The 20,965-nt window shown below is 40.0% G+C and overlaps 1 protein-coding gene across 2 annotated transcripts in view; it reads left to right on the top strand.

Moving 5' to 3' along the window:
- Positions 1-20,965, top strand: part of PSMD1 (proteasome 26S subunit, non-ATPase 1) — a 74,398-nt gene that overhangs the window by 3,183 nt on the left and 50,250 nt on the right. For both annotated transcript variants that reach the window (XM_075031567.1, XM_075031568.1), the window contains exons 3-16: positions 548-621; positions 871-1,040; positions 1,916-2,121; positions 3,423-3,566; positions 4,399-4,625; positions 6,068-6,128; positions 7,868-7,996; positions 9,174-9,262; positions 9,929-10,007; positions 10,769-10,942; positions 11,915-12,026; positions 12,670-12,866; positions 13,451-13,546; positions 14,088-14,152. In XM_075031567.1, coding sequence (XP_074887668.1) covers positions 548-621; positions 871-1,040; positions 1,916-2,121; positions 3,423-3,566; positions 4,399-4,625; positions 6,068-6,128; positions 7,868-7,996; positions 9,174-9,262; positions 9,929-10,007; positions 10,769-10,942; positions 11,915-12,026; positions 12,670-12,866; positions 13,451-13,546; positions 14,088-14,152 — 1,823 coding nt within the window. The remainder of the gene's footprint in view (positions 1-547; positions 622-870; positions 1,041-1,915; positions 2,122-3,422; positions 3,567-4,398; positions 4,626-6,067; positions 6,129-7,867; positions 7,997-9,173; positions 9,263-9,928; positions 10,008-10,768; positions 10,943-11,914; positions 12,027-12,669; positions 12,867-13,450; positions 13,547-14,087; positions 14,153-20,965) is intronic.

Genomic DNA, 20,965 nt, shown 5'->3' with positions numbered 1-20,965 from the left:
TTGCTAGTTACTTAAACAGTTAACATAGCCCCTTTTAGGAGGGGGAGGTGCATCTTGTAATATTGGTAATCTCCTTGGCAACAGATTTAGGTGGTGATAGAGGTGAATGAGCCCTGCATTTGCTCTGAACTGATTACAGGTGGGCTGATTCTAGTCTGGATATTGTTTATCTGCTGAAATACTGTGTCCAAATAGAGTTCGCTGGCTTAGACCACAGGTCAATTCTGTGTGCTACGCAAAGGTTGCCACAAAGACTTTGAAAACTTTGTATTTTAAGGAATTTCACCTATCAGTCATTTTTGCCAGTCAATTCATCACAGGGAGGCCATGGGAAGAAACTTCAAGGTTGTCTTACCTGTTAAGTGAACAGCCCTTTATTTGCAAAGGACTTGCAAAGATTAGTGAATGCTTGCAAAGATCTTTTAAAGTAGAATTTGCAGTTGAAATGGGTCAGTGTTTATGGTATCAGTCTTAGGTGGTACTTTATTTTTACTGGAGAAAGGTAATAAATGCATTTTTTATGTAATATAACTTTTTTTTTTTGTAGGAGTTTGCTCTTCACAAGTTGAATGCTGTTGTCAATGACTTCTGGGCAGAAATCTCTGAGTCAGTGGACAAAATGTAAGAGAAGACACTTATTACTTCAGGGTGTGCAGCTTAAAAAGAACATGAGATATGAAGTGGATGTAGTTCTGGTTGCTTGATGCTGTTTAGTACAGCATCTAGGTCCATATTTTCCAGAAAGCACTAGTATAAGTGGATGTGGGGTTGGAGCTGTAGTCCCAAAGATGCAAGTTTGATCAAGCTGTCATGTGGCCTTAAAGAGAACTGAGCACACAGAGCTGATGCTCTTCTCTCTCTTCTTTGCAGTGAAGTTCTCTATGAAGATGAGGGCTTTCGGAGTCGGCAGTTTGCTGCTCTAGTTGCTTCTAAAGTTTTTTACCACCTGGGAGCTTTTGAGGAATCACTGAACTATGCCCTGGGAGCAGGTGACCTCTTCAATGTCAATGACAACTCGGAATATGTGGAGACGATCATTGGTAAACAACTGTTTTTGCAAAAGAAAAGCTCATGTGCTGTCAAAATTACTGTAGCTTTGAGATTTTAGTTGATATACCTGCTTTTCTCCATATTCCTCTTCCTCTCCTTGTATTCATTTAAACTGATGCTGCAGCTAATTTTACCCACTTTATTTGTGCTTTCTTTCTCCTGCTTTGGGATTCTGTAATGGAACTGACTTAGGAGTTCTGGCATTTTTTTCCCATTCTTAACCCTTATTCTATTGTGAGTTCCTAATAGGAAAGTTGCATTGCTTGTTTATTGTCCTTTCTCTTGTTTGTGTGCTAATGTTGTTAGCAATTTCAGCATAACTTTGGAAATAATCGGCTAATAAGTGTAACTGCACACCTGAGGGGTACAATTCTTTTTTTATCCGCCCTTAACAGTATAGCAAGTCAGATATTGAATGCATGTATAATTTGAAAATCTTTTTAAAAGTCTCGTCTGCTGGTATCACTTACCTTGTACAGGATATGATGGACCAGGGCTGGCTTTCAGTCTCCCCAGCCAGTGCTTGCAGTGGAGCTAGGATGTCTCCTGCTGCTCTTTCCTCATTTATTTAAAATATCGTGCCAATTTGAACAAAGATCATGTCCTTGGTTCCATTTTAAAAATATCTACTTTGTTTCAGCACTAAAATCAGAGTTTGTTAGGAGAGAATATAAGTATCTTCCACTACTGTCTGTATATGACTACACAAATAGTTCTTGTGCCTCACCTTTGTGTAGTTTCCCATATGCTGTATTTGCTGGTAGAATGTGTGTATGCACATACTGGTCTCTTCATCTGTAAAAACCTGCAAACATCTAGGAAGTTGACTTTTCACCCCCACCATGTTTGTTCAATATCTTTTCAGCAAAATGTATCGACCACTACACCAAGCAGTGTGTGGAGAATGCGGAGCTGCCAGAAGGGGAGAAGAAACCTGTTGATGAAAGGCTAGAAGGGATAGTGAACAAAATGTTCCAGCGGTGCTTGGATGACCACAAGTACAAGCAGGCTATTGGCATTGCTCTAGAGACACGCAGACTGGACATCTTTGAGAAAACCATCCTTGAATCGGTATGTGCAAGAGACAGGAGGTGTATGTAACTAGTCTCTTCCAGGTATGGATCCACAAGTGAAGTAAAAGATCCATGTTGCTATGGAACTTGCCCTGTTTTGTATGAACAAAATAAAACATGAAACTCGGGTGTTTGGTTCAACATGCTCATGGAAGGCAGAGCTGCTCAGGGCTATCAAGTATAGAGACAACCCTATGTTTAAGAAATCTCTGAGCTGCAAGTTACTGGAAGAATATTCCCAGGAAGCTTGGCTGTGTGCCCCCTTCTTAAGGTATTCCCTGTCAGCTACTAGCAGAGATAGGATACTGGACTAGGCAGACCTTAGGTCTGGCATAATATAAGAACAGCTCTTTTATTTTGTTGTGCCTGTCATCTGCTTTAATTCACTGTGGGAAGGGATCCTTAGGGCTAGGTAAGTGATTTATTTATGGCAGCCAAAACAAAAAAATCCAGTGGTTGTGTGAGCTACTTTAATTTTCAGTAAGTGGCTGTGTGCAGTCTTAGCCTGCCCTGACTGCAAGGCAATGCAGTCTGGCTTTAACATCTTTCACTGAGGACTTAAGGTAAGTCATGTTACCTGGTAATGGCAGTAAGAGAAACATGCCTGTAGTCATTTGCAGCAGCTCAGTGGTTGTGTGTAATCTTGTTATGCTACAGTATCTCAATCATGTGCCCGACACATGGTTTAAATCCTTTACATTTTACCACTTTTCAGTTTACAGCTTTCCCATATTTTTGGATGGATCCCACTTCTGTATATGGGAATGATAATCATAAGGCATCCATCTTGCTTTCTCAGTTCTGTTTGCTGTCCTATGCACTTACTAACTTAATTGTCCATTATAAATCCCTCATTTCAAATTACCTTTCTGAAGTCTAGTAGCCAAATCTGTTTCTTAGTCTCTAGGAAGAAATAGGTGTATTGGGGATCTTTTATTGGTGCATGGTTTGTTTTGCTGACATTTTATGTTAGTGCAGTGAATTTCACTGCGTTCGAGAATGATTATTCAAACAAGAAAGGTGAAGAAAAGGAAATAGGTATTGAACTTTTAAATTAAGCTTTTGCATGTTTTAGCTACTGAATTAAATACTGGTCCTGTACATTTTTAGTAGTATTTTTTCTTTAAAGTGCAACACACCTGCATATAAGCTTTTCTGAAAATGGGAAAGGAAACTGAAGGTTTATATGTACATGTGTTTTGCTCTGCTTTTTTAAAATAGAAAGGAGGTAGCTTCATTTTAATTTCTAAATCCTTGTCAGTGCAAACCCAGACTTGATATCCCTGAATTTTATTTCAGAATGATGTTCCTGGGATGCTAGCCTACAGCTTGAAGCTCTGTATGTCTTTGATGCAGAATAAACAGTTCCGTAACAAAGTCTTGAGAGTTCTAGTTAAAATCTACATGAATCTGGAGAAACCAGACTTCATCAACGTGTGCCAGGTAAACTTCTCAGAGTGTGGTTTAAAGATCAATCAAAAGTTACTCTTTAGATGCATTTGACTTGACATCTACCTGACCTCTGTTTTTTATTCGGTTAAGTATCTTCTCCTGGTTGCATGCTTCAAATAGATATCAAAGTGAGATCAACTTGAAAAAGATGCAAATATTGCACATTTGGTCAATTTATAGAGAAAGAAACACATTCAAAGGCAGTTTGGGGATGTAGACAACTCTGACAGAATATTTCAAGCCTATGTGAGGAGTATCAGATGGTAGGTTCGCAGATTGGAATTTTATTTATTCCTCCGAAGAACATTTACAGTGCTTTGTTTTTTGGAAAGCCATTGTCTGAAAGTGTTTAGACAACCAGTTATGAAGTTACTCAAGATGTTCTAAGGCTTTTGCCAATCTTGGTATTCCATGTACATGTGACTCAGGAGTGTTACGCCTGTTCCATTTTAGGTGAGACATCCCTACTAAATGATTGATACTTCTTTAATATTCTTTTGAAATTTCTGTGTTTAGTAGGACAACATTGTCAGTTTCCAAAGATAAAGGTGCAGAAATAGGAAGGCTTGAATGGTGTGTCTTGAATTCGTAATACATGGTCTTGTTTTTAGTGACCTATGAAAACGCTTCAAAGATTTCTATTATTTTCTGTGAGAGAGAGAGAGAATTTTTCTTTCTTTGAAGGGGTGTTCTGCAGAAGCGGTAGATGAGGGAATGGTGAAAATGGAGTGTGGCCTCGGGTAGTGTTGCTTTTTCATTCTGAAGTATATAATGTCTTCTCCTGATTTTTTTTTTTTCTGTTCTTTCCCTTCCTCTTGCTCAGTGCCTGATATTCCTGGATGACCCGCAGGCTGTGAGTGATATCTTGGAAAAACTGGTGAAGGAAGATAACCTTCTCATGGCCTACCAAATTTGCTTTGATCTGTACGAAAGTGCTAGCCAGCAGTTCTTGTCTTCTGTGATCCAGAATCTCCGCACAGTTGGCACTCCAATTGCCTCCGTGCCTGGATCCACCAACACAGGCACCGTCCCTGGATCGGAGAAAGACAGGTGGGGAGATTGGCTTGAGAAGAGGTGTAAGTGTTCAGATACAACTGATGGAGCCTTCTGTTCTGTGTATGGATGCCCATTACAAGCAGTCAAGTTACTCCCCTTCATTTAAGTCAGGGTAATAGACAAGACATGCAATTTGCTCAGGACAAAATTGTATATTGCCAGAATCCACTGTTGTTTGAAAGAATGCATTTTCCTTTGCAGTTGAGATAAGTGTTGTACAATTACTGTGGCTCAGCTAATGAGCAGTAATTCGCTAAGTCATAGTGTGTGAATTGCTCGGGAACACTCTGATGTTGTGTGGTCTTTGCAGCAACTTGTAAAGCTAAGGAAGGGGAGAGTTCAAGCAAAAAGCTCGTCACAGCTATGTGCAAGTTTGGTTTCACATCATAGCTTGTGGTCTGCTACCTGCTTGTGGGAGGAGTGAGCTCAGATGATACTGTAGTGTTATAGACCCTTTTCTACTTGCAGTTAAAAAGAGCTAGTTCAAATCTAGTCTGAGTTTCATTAAAGTCCTGATGTTTAAAACTTGTTCATTGGTCAACATCACTGGGTCTTAGCTGCAGGAAGCTGCTGTTAAGAAAACCAAAGTTGGCACTAACCTCTCCATCTTCTTTATTTCTTCTTTTGATGACTTATAGGTAATTGACATAGATAGTTTTGTTTTAAACCTCTGTTTTTTAGGGGATTGGCCAATCCATGCTAAGGCTGCTTCCCAGCTCAGGGGCAGCGTGGAAGAAGTTTGTGCTCCACCTGCTCTTTAATCACCAGAGCTGTCATGTCTGTACACAACCCGATCCCTGCACTGTCTTTGATAGTGTGTGATGGAGAATGCTGCCTAGATCAAGGCTTGTTAAATACAAGGGCTTATGCAGCTTTGAGGGACTGGGTCTAAATGCTTTTGAATCAGTGATATGGGCATAGCAAGCATTCTCCTCTCTTCTTTTCCAGTGAAATAAAAGGAAAGGCACAGAATAATTTGTAAGTCAGCCTGTGAAGCATTAGGACAAGGTGCTAACAACAGCTTAATATGTTTCATTTCCATTTCAACACTCTAGCATCCATCCTAATAGTGATGAGCTCAAGGCTTCTGGGTGAGGATATAATTATCCTTTCTGCCTTGTTTGTTGACCTTGTTTTCTCACCTGTCTCTGCCTGTTCATTCCCTAGAAGCATCTCTGTTTTTGTTGTCTCTATACATGGAATAAGAGGGTGGGGTTTTCTGGGCCTTTGTCTTCAAGTTCCCTGAAAATTGAATTGGGGAGGAGTTTGCTTCTCAGCAGTGACCTCCAGATAGTCAGCCCTTGTCCTGTCAAAGTCCTATTTCCAGTCATCATCTCCAAATCCCAGGCTACTCTTCCAGGACAGTATTCAGTCATAATTACAGTGCTTGACTAGTTACAAGTGATGATCTGGGTTGCATTTTTGTTTTATTTCAGTGATGCTATGGAAGCAGAAGAGAAACCAGGAAGCACTTGTGCAGGGAAGTCTGCAGAAATTGTGAGTGCCATTTCCAAAATATGCCTTGCTTAGCTTTTCTTGTGTATTCTCTTTGAATCTCTGGGGTTGCTAAATTGGTTTGGCTAATGAAGAATGGAATTCCACTTCTGTCTTGTTTGGAGACAAGGTGACAGATGATCTCTGAGAACCAAATATATGACAGTCTGAAAGTCCAGCAGTTCAGATACTGAAAGTTGGGGGAGAGTGGGAAGTGGGTAGATTTCAGCAGGAATTACTGAGCCCTGAAAAAGGGGATAGAGGGATCTGGCTCGTGTTTGCTATTTGTTGATACTGAAATAATTAACTCATTCCAGAAGAAAGGGCCTGAAATTTGGCTGGTGCTGAGAGCTTTAGCTGATAAATTAGCTCGAGGCATTTTTTTTTCTTCTCCTTCTGAAATTTGGCTGTAGTTCTGGCTTGATAGAAGTGGTGCTGTTCTGCAGGAATGGCAGGAGGGGATGCTGATGTAACATAGTTTCTTTTCCATGAAGGAGGAATATGTTGCCTCTGGCTAGCATGGTGGCTGTATTCCTGGGCCAGCTGGTAGAATCTTGTTTAGTTCCTTTTCCCAAGTATTGGAGAAAGTTGAGTTCACTTCTAACATGCACGTACAATTGCATTTCAGCATGTAGAATACATAATGCAATTCTGACGCTTCTAATGCTGAGGAAAGGAAATGCTACTAGAGAGGAAAGTAAAATCCAAGACAAGTTTTGGTTTTTTTCTTTTTCCCCATGGTGCATGTTGCAAACTAGACTTGGGAATCTTAGAGAGATTCTTGCAGATCACTTAAAAATTAATCAAGGGCAAACAGAAGTCTTTTCTTGAAATTGTATTCAACAAGGAAAACAGAAGGGGTCAAGTTTCTTGTCCCATCAAGGAACCAGTAAACAGTGCTTTTGTGCAGGAAAGGTGTCTTGAATCAGTTTCTGCTGCATTGGCATTGCTGACTGTGCCAAGGGACAAGTGCATAAAAACAATCTATGTGGCCAGAAATGTTCTTGAGCTTAATCTTCCACAATTCAGAATGCTGACTACAAAGAAATAATTGAGGGGATTAGTTTAAGGACTGAACTACTCATGCTTGCCTGGTCACTGAGCAGCTAACAATGTCAGTACGAAGAGGTGCAGTATACTTTTCACCTTGCTCAGAAGGGACTTCAGTTGAAACTTAATCTGTGGAAACTGTTCTGTCATAAGGAATAAGGAGGCTTTCTCAAATCACTCTGGAAGATGAATGTATTAGAGATTCCTAGTTCTACTAGTCATTGTTCTAAATAAAGCCTGTAGCTCATGAGAATGATGCTGCAGCTCAGCAGAGTCATGCAAAGTGTTGTGGCTTTGCGATCCTCTCCATTAAAACTTCCATGGAAATACAGGTTCATGTTTATAAAAGTGGTTGCCTCTTGCTGGAGAGTCATTGTATCTGTAAGGCCAGCCAAACAGCAGCTTGCAGAATATCCAATGTTACTCATATCCTTTTGCTTTCAATGAAAGAATACATTTCTTTTCAAAGAGTCTCTTCTCCCACCTGCACTGTTGTGCACAAAAGGACTTGATTATCTGGGAGATTTGGGCTTGTGCAGCAAGGGCAAAAACAATATCCTTTTAGTCCTAAAACCTGATAGATTTTGGAATATGGTGATGGGAACATACCAGAGTGGCTTCTCATGAACTGTATTTTAACAGAACCGTAGTTGGGTTCTCATGTTTTTTCCTTTTTTTGCTTGTATGTGAAGAATCCAGAGCCTAAGGACCAGATCTCAAAAATGATTAAAATTTTGAGTGGGGAAATGGCCATTGAGTTACATCTGCAGTTTTTAATACGAAACAACAATACAGACCTCATGATCCTCAAAAACACAAAGGTAAGAGGCTTTGTTAGATATGGTTGTCTTGGATTCATCTGACTCATCCTGTGTTTGTTTTGGCCACGTTGCTGTTATTTTACAACATCATCTCATGTTTTAGCCTGGCCTCCCTGGGTTTTGAGGTTACAAATCTGTGGTTTAGCCATGATAAATTAACATTTAAAACTTGGACCTGTGAGGCTGAAGAAGAGCTGATTGCACCCGAAGGCCATGTAATCAGATTGTTTCAACTTACAGCTAGTATGACCTAATGACAGGCTGCTATTAGTGTGTTGATTTTTTTTTTTTCCTCCCCCGATTTGGTTATAGAAACTAATCCTTTTCTCCTCCCCTTTTTTGGTGGGTTTGTTTTCCATCTGGTCAGTAAGATGGAAGAACTCACCCTCCAGCTCCATGACTGATCCATTGCAAATGCTGCTGGTTGAGGAGTCAGCCAGGACTGTAGGTTACAGTATGTTGGTATCTTGGTTGGGGTGTTATGTGAAACCACACCTTCAGCTTGACTAAAGAAATACATGCTCAGAGACTAATATTTCCACACTGAAGACAAAACCGATCAGATATTATAATGTAGGCAGTGCTAGTGAATTGAGTAACAGGTTTTGTTTTGGAAGGTGTTACTCAAAAGTGGGCAAATGAAAACTTACAGGTGAATTAGACTTTCTTAAGCTAAATGATTATTAGAAACCGTAGGAGAAGTTTTTTATATGTGAAATGAGATGCACATCATCAGCAAAAATGGTAGGGGATGCTTGTCGGTGGGTTGGGTTCATCTATTTCAGGAGGCACTTCAAATGTATTGGAAAATCTTTCCCATCTGCTGGTTAAGTGCTTGGGAGTGATCATGCATAGTGTTCCAGGGATGGCTTGAAAACGTCAGCAGCAAACGCTCTGCAGTGCTCAGTTCTGGGAACCAGAAGCAGGGTTCTCTGGTTAAGCTGCAGTTGAAGTATTCACATCTGTGACAAACTCAGAAAGAATTGGTTTGCACTGGAAAGATGGGTTGAGGATGTATTAGAATGTATTAACAATCCATTAACTTTGATTAAAGGGAAATTGCTGGTTAAATTGAGCATAATTACAATCCATTTTTCTAGTGTACTGGCAAGCATGCTAAGTGACCCAGGGCATATCTTTTGCTGACTGGTGATACTGATTGTTTTTGTTCTTTCAGGATGCAGTGCGGAATTCCGTGTGTCATACAGCAACGGTTATAGCAAACTCCTTTATGCATTGTGGTACAACCAGTGACCAGTTCCTTAGGTAAATCTATTGCAGGGAAGCTCCAATGTCATTTAGCGGTGTTTAAACAACGTTGTTGCCCTACTTAGCTTGGTACTTCCAAAAGGGTGGCTGCAGAACTCTGATGGGCTTAAAGAAGAATAAACAAAGGGTCCGAAAACTAATGTGGAGGCAAAGGGGAGGAGGTGTAATTGTTTCCTTTTCTCTATCCTCACAAACTGGCTTTATTTGACTGCTAACCGTATGAGCAGTTTGGAGGGTGGAGATCTGGAATTTCTGTTCTCTTTGTTTACTAGTTGGAGAATTTCTGAGATGATGTATCTTTTTTGGTAGAGACTGACAGTGCTGAATGACTCTTGGAAGGGAAATGTCAGGGCTGACCTTACCAAGGACTTGAGGAAGGTTCCAGAAACTCTGAGAGTTTCTCCCAGAGAGTTGATGCTGCATATTGAGCAGTTGTACTCCATCCTTCACTGAGATTGCCAGTATCTGGAAGCTTGACTTAGAACCAGCCAAAAATCAAGGCTGATGAAGGGGAGAGAGGTATAAAGTGGAAATGTTGTTAGCCTTCTGGAGCTGCTGTCTGGTTTGAAAGCAGTCTTTTTTAGTGCTGTGAAACCCTGCTTGCAGGATGAGGAACGGGCTCTATGAAAAACTTTGTATAACCTTTCTCTTTTTGTCTTCCAGAGACAATTTGGAGTGGCTTGCCAGGGCCACTAACTGGGCTAAGTTTACTGCTACTGCCAGCTTGGGTGTTATACACAAGGTAATGTTGCATTCATTTCCCTCTGTTTAATGTAAATGCTTGACTTGTGAACACTGAAAACATTGAAATGGGGATTCTGAATGACGCCTGCACTCCAGTTTGTAACATAGTTGGTGTCTTTGCACTAAGGAAAATCTGTGCTTTATCAAGTCCATCTTATCTGATATCTGATGCAGTTTACGGCATGTTTTGCTAAGCATCAAAAAGGTGGTTGGATAACATGGCTCAAGGAGAGAGTCTTCCTAGTTCTTCTCTTCCTTGTTGGGTTGAACAGAGTGAATAGTTTCTAGCCACTAAAATTGGAGGTGTATATTTCTTAAGGGTTTGGGGATGGTACCAAAGTCCTTACTGTACTAAGTTTCAGTACGTTTGAATGGTGAATTTCTTCAAATTCATTCGCAGGGGGGTATATTTAAAGCTGTTTTGAAATAGCAAAAATTGTTTTTGTTTTGTGTGCCTCAACCCTCATTCAAGTGCTCTAGTGAATGAATTGGTGTAGCTTCAGGCCAAATTTGTCCTGGTTTGGATCAGTGACCAAGCAATTGATGAATACTTGTGTAATGTGGTTAGTAAAACCCCAGTACAGAAGGATTCTTTGCTGATTGTACAGCACTGAAAGGCTGATTTTTGTGGAGAATGTAATGGCCGTAACATGTTTTCTCCTGACTTGTTTAAATATTATCATGAAGTGTTTACATCTAATGTTTTTTCACCTTTCACTTCCCACTGTCTTCCCTTCCTGCTGGACACTGGACATACAGGGTCATGAGAAAGAAGCATTACAGCTAATGGCAACATACCTACCCAAGGACACCTCTCCAGGGTCTGCCTACCAGGAAGGTGGAGGTCTTTATGCCCTGGGTCTCATTCACGCTAACCATGGCGGGGACATCATTGACTATTTGCTGAACCAGCTGAAGAATGCCAGTAATGATGTATGTACTGGGTTCAGTAATGAACCTTTGTTTTGTTGGGAATATCCAGAAGGGTGCTAGCTGGTTTAGAAGTGGGGGTTAGAGGTAACTAAGACTGTGGCAATAGTGTGATACTTACACCTCCTGTGGGCCTTAAATGTGAAGTTTGGTTTTAACAACCTATTGCTCAAAGTTCAGGTACGATTTTTAGGAAATTCTTACATATTTGACAGTGAATCTAGCTTTGTCTTTCTTACTATTTGAATATCGACTTTGTTTTGCTAGCGGACCTGCAGTATTCAGGCACTGTTATTGCTTGCAGCTTAGCTGTCAAAGGAATAAGCCACAAAATGCTTCTGCTGCCCTGTAGGTTTAATGCATCTTATACAAAAAGAAGTGTTTTACTTCACTTCCTGTTTGTAGACCTCTACAAAAAGTCTCTTTTTAAGTTAGGAACAGATTAGTATTTTCCGAGCATGTTCCCTTCTTCTCTTTGGGGAATTTCAGACTACTACTATAAAAATTCTGTGAATGGATCCCACATGTCGTATTGCAAATGTACTGCCTTTCCTGTATACGTTGTTAGAACAAAAGAGGATGTAGACTATTTAATTGGGTACATATTTACCTTTCTATTCAAAAGCTATTACTGGGCAGCAATTTTTACACATGGCACAGATTTATGGTTTTACATAAATCAGTCAGTGGGGAGAAAGACCTTAAAGACACTAGAAAGTCTCTTCCTATGTATAAAGCTTCTGATACTCATTGTTTATGGGCTTTTGAACTGCCGTTTCTATTCTATGTAGTGCCTCTTTCATCAGGGTTATTGCCTGAGATGGTGAAGGTGATATTTCTAACAGATCAAGAGATCATTTTGGGTGGTTTGGGGCTAAAAGTTGGCAGCTTTATATTAATGGAAAGATGTCTACTTCAGCTGAAGCTGTGTTGTTCCCTGTTTTGTGATGACTGAACTTGCATATGCTTCTCTAGATTGTCCGACATGGCGGCAGCCTGGGTTTGGGTCTGGCTGCCATGGGGACAGCACGTCAAGATGTGTACGATTTGCTGAAAACAAATCTATACCAGGATGATGCAGTGACAGGTAAATGTTCTGCTTTCAAAGCAAATAACCATCTGAGGTCTTATCAGGCATCTGGGTTTTTTTGGTGGGGGTTTTTTTCAGGTTTTCTGTTAGCAGCATAGGTCACTTCTAGGTTGCCTTAGCTGCGTTTTATTTACTGACCTTTTCCTGATCAGCATGGTTCTCTAGTTATGTGGCAGTAATGTTCAGAGGTCCTGTCAGTACTGGTCTGTGGTGCTATGCCCAATATTGATAAGACATGCAAGGTCTTGAAACAGTCCTTTATTTTGCTCTATTCTTTCCTTTGTCATATGCTTTTTATTTAGTGTAGTTGATCTCCAGAGCCGTGTGCCCTTTTTGGTTGAGAGAAAGGCTTGGAGAAGCTTGTGGGGGCTACTGTTGCATTGGCAGGGGTTCACAGGAAAATTATCTCAGCAGCTCTTGGCCCAAAGAAGGGAAAATTGAACTTGGTAGGGAAGAGCACTAAATTGTGGCTGGTAGGTTATCATTACAAGCACATTTGGCCATGAATAATGGGTTTGCTGGGTGTGGTGGTGTCCAGAAGTGATCTGTTGGCCTACATCTTGTGTGATTCTATAGATACAATATTTACTGCTTTTGGGAACAGAGTTTGTTTGATTTCTTGCTTTTCTGTGCTGTGCAGGTGAGGCAGCTGGCCTGGCACTGGGACTGGTTATGTTGGGATCCAAAAATGCTCAAGCTATTGAGGACATGGTTGGCTATGCACAGGAAACCCAGCATGAAAAGATTTTGCGAGGCCTTGCGGTTGGAATTGCTCTGGTCATGTACGGGAGGATGGAGGAGGCAGATGCTCTCATTGAGAGTCTCTGCAGAGATAAGGTAAGTTTAGCTATGACTTAATCCCTGGCCCTTCTGTTACGTGGTTGAGCTTCCTGTCCTTTTGTGAAATCTCCAGCTACGGTGGGTCGGCTGTTTAAAACCAGGGAAATCCTTCCATAGTTCTGAAGTGGGGCAGTTTCACAGGTTGCTTCACTCTCATAAAAAATACACAAACAACAGTGCTTAGTTGTGTATTTTTTTAGCCTCATACTCAGTCTCCATAGTCCTGTGAGCAGCAACAAGGAGCAGAACAGGGTGTAATGGTTAAACACAGATGAGGCTCGCTGTAGGTGGATCATTCTCAAGGATCTAGTAGTGGTCAATATCAGATAGTGAGTAAGAAGCAGAATGACACATCTGCCAGATACTCTTTGGCAGGCTGTGGCATAGCAACTTTCTGTCTCCCTGAAACTGGTAATGGCAACCCTGCTTTGGTGATTGTCCTGTTACTCATCCCTAATAAACAATTACGTAGTGAAGCTACCTGTTTGCAGATTCCAGGCCCAAGAGTGGAACAGATTTAAAGTCAGAATTACTGAGTCTGTGTTTGGATGGATGTTAAATATTGATGCTTTTTCTTCCAGGATCCAATTCTCCGTCGTTCTGGCATGTACACTGTTGCTATGGCATACTGTGGCTCAGGGAACAACAAGGCTATCAGACGCCTACTGCATGTGGCTGTAAGTACTGTGGGCTTAGGAGCACATAGCAAGAAATTTGTGGTGAGGGAGTAAGCATATCACTTTGGCAGGCTTTGTGTCTACAGTATTGATGTTCGGTCCAAATTTGAGATTGTGAAGTGATGAAAGCTTTCCTGAATACTATGAGTAGAAATAACAGCGTCTCTGACATTAGGATAAGTAGACTTTCAGCAAGAGAATATTCAACCTGTTATCACAAAAAAGGAACCTATTAAAAAATGAAACATGATCCTAAAGTAGTTAGTAATGGATTTGCAGTGAATAGTCTGTGTAATGATGGGCTGGGGAAAAAACTTAAGCTGTAAAAGATGAGGTCTGTCTGCTCTTTGATAGGCTTGCAGTCACAGCGTATGAACAAGTGTGAGGCTGTTTTGGCTAAGGATGAAACACGACTGTTAACTTTCTTTCTCTATAATCCTGTCTTCTTGATTAACTTGTGTGCCTGACACCTGGCCTGAAATGTTGCAGAGTCCTCAAGTGTTTTAACTGTATTCTGAACATCCTGTTTTCCCTTTTGTAGGTGAGTGATGTGAATGATGACGTGAGGCGGGCAGCTGTTGAGTCACTTGGTTTCATTCTGTTCAGGTACAGTATCTTCCTTGGTCACTTCTACAGCCTTCAATTTGATGTCTATTACATTTTCAGGAAATGTGTATGCTGTTGCTTTCACAAAATGACTCAATTGCTAACTAAATGGAGGTTGAAAAGTCAAAAAATTGAGAGAGAATAAAGCTTGGTTCAGAATTGGAAGCCTTCCTTAATGTTCAGCAGATGCTTAATGAGCCTTTCTGTAGGTTTCTGGTCTTACGGCTTAATTGTCTGAATAGAGTTAGATGAAGTTGACAAATAGAATGAAAAATTAATAATTGCAGGATTGAAAGTTAATTAAAAATTAAATACACAGTGCTTGTGCCGGGCCTCTTAAAGCCAGCAGTACTCAGACAAATATGTCTGGTGAACTGCTATCCAAGATGTTCCTGGAGGTTGTGACTTCAGTAAAAATAACCTGAAGAAGGATGTTGAAATAGTCTTTGTTTTTTAAGTATCCACTGTAAACCCTGACAGGTTACTGGGCTTACATTGTGGTAATGTAAGCCCATCACAAAATAGTAATGATATTTGCTTTGGTTCTCTAAAGTGAAATCTGTTGCTGAACTGGTATTTTATAGTGCTCTGTAGTTCCCTAGGTAAGAGGTGTTTGGGGTTTTTTATTAGATTGGGGAATTAGAAGGCTCCTCAAAGACTACACCTTCATCTGTTAATACAGTAATCTGTGTAATCTGAGCAGTGAGCCAAGCTGCAGCCTTTGAGTGTGTCTGAGAGGAGGTAGTGCATACTTGGGCCCAGGACTGTAATTTAGAAATCTTTGTTTGCATCTTCTTTGGGTTAGTGGCAATGTAATTGTAAATTCATGCTAAAAAGCAGGATAAGAGGTGCTTAAAGCTGGTATTAAAGAACTGGGTTACTGATACGACCAGTCAATTTGTCATTAACCAAGTTGTTCCTCACGTAGAAATTACTTTGCTCCATTCTGTTTTACCTGAAGCATATTCTGACTGCAATTAAATGTAGTTTACAAACAGAATTAATTCCCTCTGTGGGCAGCAGGCGTCTCCCAAGAGCTTCTGCTGTCTTGCTCTCAATGAGTACAGATCGTTCTTTCCTGCATAGCGATCTGTGCCTTTCCTGAAGCCAAAGGGTCTGTTTAACTGGTTTCTGCATCTGTGTACAGAAGGAAAATTCCATGCAGGCCTTCCATAATTGCAGGCATCTTTTTTTCCAAACAGGTTGTGACAAAGCACTTTTGATCTCTGATTTCAGTGTAATTTTTCTCTTCAACAAATGCAAAACATAATTGGACATTGATAGCTCCTACCAAAATGAGAAGCTTTCAAGGCTCTGAGCTATACCATTTACCACGTGCTGGCATCTTGTTGGAGCAAGATAGTTCTGGGCCTGTTTGCTCCCTATCCAGCAATGAGGAAACAAATGACATCATCTTTTCACCTGCTCTGCAGTGGTTCAGATCTTATCCTGCCTCTTCCCTTCCCTTTCTGGACCTGTACAGTCCAAAACCTGCTTGCACACTAGGGAAGAACATTTCCTTGTAAATTCCACTGTCCACCTTACTTAGTGGCAAAGACTGAAACTTTTTAGCTGATTATCACTGGCTTCTGGAGGCAAAAGGCTTGTGTTAGGCTGCTGTAGTTGCTAACACTTTTCACTTGGTAACTTTCACAAAATACATGTTCAGTTGTTTTGCTTTAAGACACAATTCTGGAGGGAGCCCTTGGTTTTTCTAGCCCAGACCCCTGCATTCACATGCAGTGATGGAAGAGATTTTCTGCTTAGAGGGCCCCACAGATTACCTACCCCCTGCATTACTCTAATTATAAACCAAAAGCCGTGTTTCAGTTCCTGGAAATAAATATTGTCCATTGCTGTAGGGATCTAGAAGCTGGTTTTACATTTACCTTTCCTGTTTGCTGAAACTGCTAGTTGGCACTAATTGTGTGCTCTGGCCAGTCTCAACAATGCAGGTGTGCAGTGACGTGAAGAGCAAGTGGGCTGTGAGTTTGTCAGATTTCATGACTAAAATGACATCTCTTTCTTAAGACTGGTGTTTGTTGAAGCCTAACGGGATTTACTTTTCTTAAAGACCCCTAATACAGCATTGAATAGTGGCAAGAGTCAGTGATCAGTCAGCTGCTAGGGGTACAGAGCTTTTGAATGAAGTGTTTTGTGATGGGAGGTGAACAGGTCTAACACAGTAGGCTAAGCCCCAGAAATTTATCTTGTCTTAGGTAAAGGAATATGACTGAAGCTTATGTGAGAAGAGGTCTCGTTGAATTCTTTGTGTGTGGTTCCAGAAAAGGAACTGTGGAGTCAGGGTTGAAATAAGAGAATAAATTTGTGTAATGTGGTCTACATTTTTCTTTGGGAATTCATGCCATTGCTGTAAGGTTAAACATGCTGGAGGTGTAAGTTCATCTGCTGGGTTGTACACTACAGCAGCAGGAATATGCACGGACTTGTGCTTCTGTCTGTTCCTCCTACAGGAGGTTGGAGGTTACACAGTCAGAGGATGATAATTGCCTTAAAAGCACCATTGGTGAACATGACAGAGCTCCTGACAGAGCTAGAGCCCACAAATTTACTTTGTGTCATAAATACCTAGTTTGTTTTCTCCTTTTGTTACAGCTGTCTGTGAATAAATGTTCTTCCTCTTGGATTTGAACTAAAAGTGTCATAAATGTCACAAAGCCAGCTATTTTTAGGTAATACGTTTGCATAGCAGAACATTCTGTAAGGCTTTTCTGTCCTTGTTTACCTCTGTGAGTCTTCCTTGCTAGCACATACATGCAACCCTGTGTACATTCAAGAGCACAGCTTGGCTTTTATGGTTAGAGTTCATGAAAGCAGCACAGTAACAGAGCAAAATGCGATAGGACATAATGTAATAAACCATGACATTTAATTTTTAAAGCAACAAGGTTTTGCTTTATCTTGAAGATTAACTTTTTAATTTTTTTTAAGCAGGAATTTTTTTAGATTTTGTTTATTAACTTTTTAATTACTGGAAAAGTCTACAAAAGAGAGTGAGTGGTTACTTCATTGTTCAAAATTCACAAATCAAGGTTTAGATAGGATGTTCTAGTCTAGGTTATTAAGTTTTGCCTGAGAATTGCAAGATTAAATTTTCTAGTGTGTTATGAAAGATATCAAATTACCCAGTTACACCATGCAGTGCTTTCCTTAGTATATAATTCCTTAAGAGAATTTCTGTATTCCTTAACATATCAAGCAAAAACAGTCTGTAGTTAGGGCTGTCTTTAAATTAGTATCAGCTGGAGTTTTTTCTAACTGCAATACCTATTACCTTCTCAGCTAATTTTAAAAATGTTAAAATGCACTTTCAGGAGTTTTTTTCCTACATTCTTTTCCCAAGTTGTCTTTGTTGCCTGGAGCAAAGGTGAGGAGTTGGTGAAATTCTAGGTTCTGCAACGGGATCACTAGCTGTATTGCTCAGCAAGTCCTGTGGTGCTTTGAGGGTAAGCCATGTAAGGAGCGCTTGATGGGCTCTGTGCATAGCTCAAAACATCAGCTGTGGTGCAAGAGTTTCGAAGGGATTAAGGGAGCAGAGATTAATGCTGCTATAGCAGTTACACGCCTGGATGTGGGATGCATGTGTGCCTGGCTGTGTGAACGCCTGCAGGCAAGTCGCTCTTGGGAGCAAAGCAGTAGCAATCATACTGCTTGAGCTGCAGAATACATTGTGGGGTCCTGTTTATATAGCACAAAACTAACTTCCTTGTTCTGTTCTTGGACTCCCTAAAGCTTTCCAGGGGGCCATGTATGTAGAATTGGAGCTTGTTGACTAGCAGTGTTGCTGCTGTTAATTCTGGTTTTGCCGACTGTTTAGAAGCAGTCCACAGGACTGCAGACAGGATCGAAAGCACAGCTTGCTGGCTGTAGGAGTTGGTATGGCTTTCTTCCCTCTTGGCTTAGTGCCTTACAAAAATTAGGCACTAGTTACGTATGTTGCGACTGATTATTTTCATGCCGCTATATTAAATTATCAGAAAATGCTCTGGTGCTAGAGAATTGTTTCAAAACTATCTCTTCCTTTCTTCCCCTTCACAACTAGCAAGACAGTCAAAATAGTACAGTATAAAAACCTGAGACTTTTTTACATCTTTTTTCTTTTTTAAAAATGGTCACCTCTTACAGGAGGCACTTTTAAGTAAAATGTTATTGTAAAATGGTACAGATGCATTGACTAAAGCTTGAGATGTTTGGAGACTGCAGTGTGGATGCAGGGCTCTACAAGAAGCTGTATTGTGAAATAGCAACAAGAGAAGTGATGGATTGACTTGGCTGCTGTAATGTGTCTCTGTTCTCCCAGTCCTGATACTTTTGCCAGCGATCGTAGATAGCAAACTTACCTTATTGTTCATGTTTTATACTAAAAGTTCTTTATACTGAAGTGGTTTATAAAATATTCATCATGGCTGTTGGAAAACAGCATTTAAGGTGCTTGTCAGCCTTTTTCTAAGACTATTACAGTGAGATGGAAAACATGATACATTTAAAGTGTTTTTAAAAATTGAAAGAATTATTTTTATCTTAATTTTTACCACTTTAGATTATGAATTGATCTTTGTTTATATTGCAGAGTGAGATGATTGGTTTATGTAGTCAGCTTTATTTTTATATTGTTATGTGTTAGAGCAATGCTGCAGTGTACCTAAACACTTTATATACAAAATGAGGATGTAGATGTTTTATAGATATGACAAATCTGGTTAGGGAGAAGGCTTCAGTGTGGGATACAGCAGTGCTTGAAAGCATGGACTAAAAAGGTTTAATGCTGTCATAGCAGTTGTTAAGTCCAGGGGAATAAGACCCAGGAGTAAGTTGTGGGATGCTGCTTCTGCCTTGGTGCAATATTGTTGGGAAAAGGCTAAGGGTAGGAGAGGGAACAATGCAGCCTCTAGAGAGTCCTGAAAGGAAGATGTAGTCTTGGCTGATAACTGTGGGCTACCCAAACATGGAGAACTCTGCATGGCTTATGTTCAGTTCTTCATTTTAGGATGATGCAAGTTAAATACTAATGTTTCCTGCTTTTGTGTTCTTTGTGTTTACATAGCCTTTGATATTTTAAGGCTATATATTTGGTTTAAAGCAAACACAAATCAGATACTTGGATTTTGTTCCAGGAAGACTTGGACAGTTTGTTTTCTTTAACTCCTACAACCTACCTTTATGCACTAGGCAGATGGCAGATCTTCTGGGTAATTGAGTATCAGGCTAACAGTCACTCTAACATGATCTGTACCAGTGACTTTTTCAGTGTATTAATTGTGAAGAAGAGGATTTTAGTGAAACATACCTGCTTGTTAATTCTTGCGTAGGAAAGATTAAAAGGGTTTTGTTTACCCTCCAACCCATTTTATCTTTGTCTTATTCAGTCTTCCTGGGGGAGTAGAATGAGGGTCTGTTTCAGTGAAAAGTTAATAGTAACAGAAATCTTATTATAATCAGAAGAAGCCTTTGACTTTGTGAAGTCTTTTCGAATTTGAAAATGCCTTTATCTGCAGGTCTGAAACTGGAAACAGAGCTGTGTGTCTTCACTAAGCAAACTGTAGTAAGTTGGAGAAGTCCCTTGGTATTTCTGGCAAAACTAATATAACTTCTAATGAAAATTGTAGCTGTACAATCAGATTGCACAAATACATTCATTGTTTCAAACAGTGCACTATGACATCTTGCATTAATTCTTTCCTTGCTTTTGTTTTATCTTTGTTCTAGACTATTTGTATGCATGAGATTTTACTTTGGAAAATAGGGCTCAGAGCCTTATATCACTTGAGAGCTTTTGAAAAATCTCAGCAAGTGTTTTAACATCTTAATGTAAACTGGAATGTCTACACAGATAAGTAAATTAATATGATTGGTTTAAATCTGAGATAGTTTCTTCAGCCTAGCTTGTACCCTGCTGAAAACTCAACAGTATGCTTTCAGGTAGTCACTTGCTCCTTAGGGCCTAAAAATACTGCCTATAATGCCTATAATAAGCCTATAAGCTTTTATATAAAGATTTTCAGATCACTGAATCACAGCGTGCATGAGAAGAGGGAGAAAAACCAGTCTAGTATGTTCCTCCCCTGTCTAATTCCAGAAAAATATTTTCAGTTTCTCAGATTATACACACTAAGGCTTTTTAACTGAGTAACTAAACATTTTAAGTAGTGCTATTTATAACTAAATTGGTCGTCTGACCAAATCCCTGAATTTGCTTTAAAACTACTGTTCAGCAGCTGAAGTTTCAAATTAGGTCATCAAAAATGCTGAGATTCTTTCAGCCATTAAATGAAGTTGATGAATTTTTTTTTATGGCAAAAACTTCCTGTTGGGTTTTATCAGGGAATATTGATGTGCATCTTGCAGAATAAAAGGCTCGTTGTGCAGGGTTTAACGAATTTGAAAATGAATTGCTATCACCTATCTAGTGCATTTGTAAAGAGGATCCTTCAAAGAGCAAGAGGCTTCTAATTTTTAAGGGCATGATGTTTTTCAGAAGTTGGAAAGGACCTCAATACCTGGATGCAAGGCATATTAGATGTGGCTAGACAAATAGGGTATGACATGAATTATTAAAAATAAGAGTAAAAATGGACATTTCAGCAAGCCATCTTGCCTATTTTTGTAACTAGCTTCCCATTTAAAAATGAAAAAGCTTCCTTTCCTGTTCTGCAGGGCAAAATCCTTTCTTTGCAACTGGGGAGAACAGTGTGTCTCATGGGAACAGATACTGACAGTAAACACCATGGTGTCAAATGCCAAAGCAAAAATATGGAAGTTACTTCTCTCCTGAGTGTTGTTTTTGCCATGTTG

The sequence above is a fragment of the Buteo buteo genome, chromosome 7 (assembly GCF_964188355.1).
Source record: "Buteo buteo chromosome 7, bButBut1.hap1.1, whole genome shotgun sequence".
Classification (NCBI taxonomy): domain Eukaryota; kingdom Metazoa; phylum Chordata; class Aves; order Accipitriformes; family Accipitridae; genus Buteo; species Buteo buteo.
The sequence above is the reverse complement of the archived record's forward strand: the minus strand, read 5'-3'. Positions and strand labels throughout refer to the sequence as shown.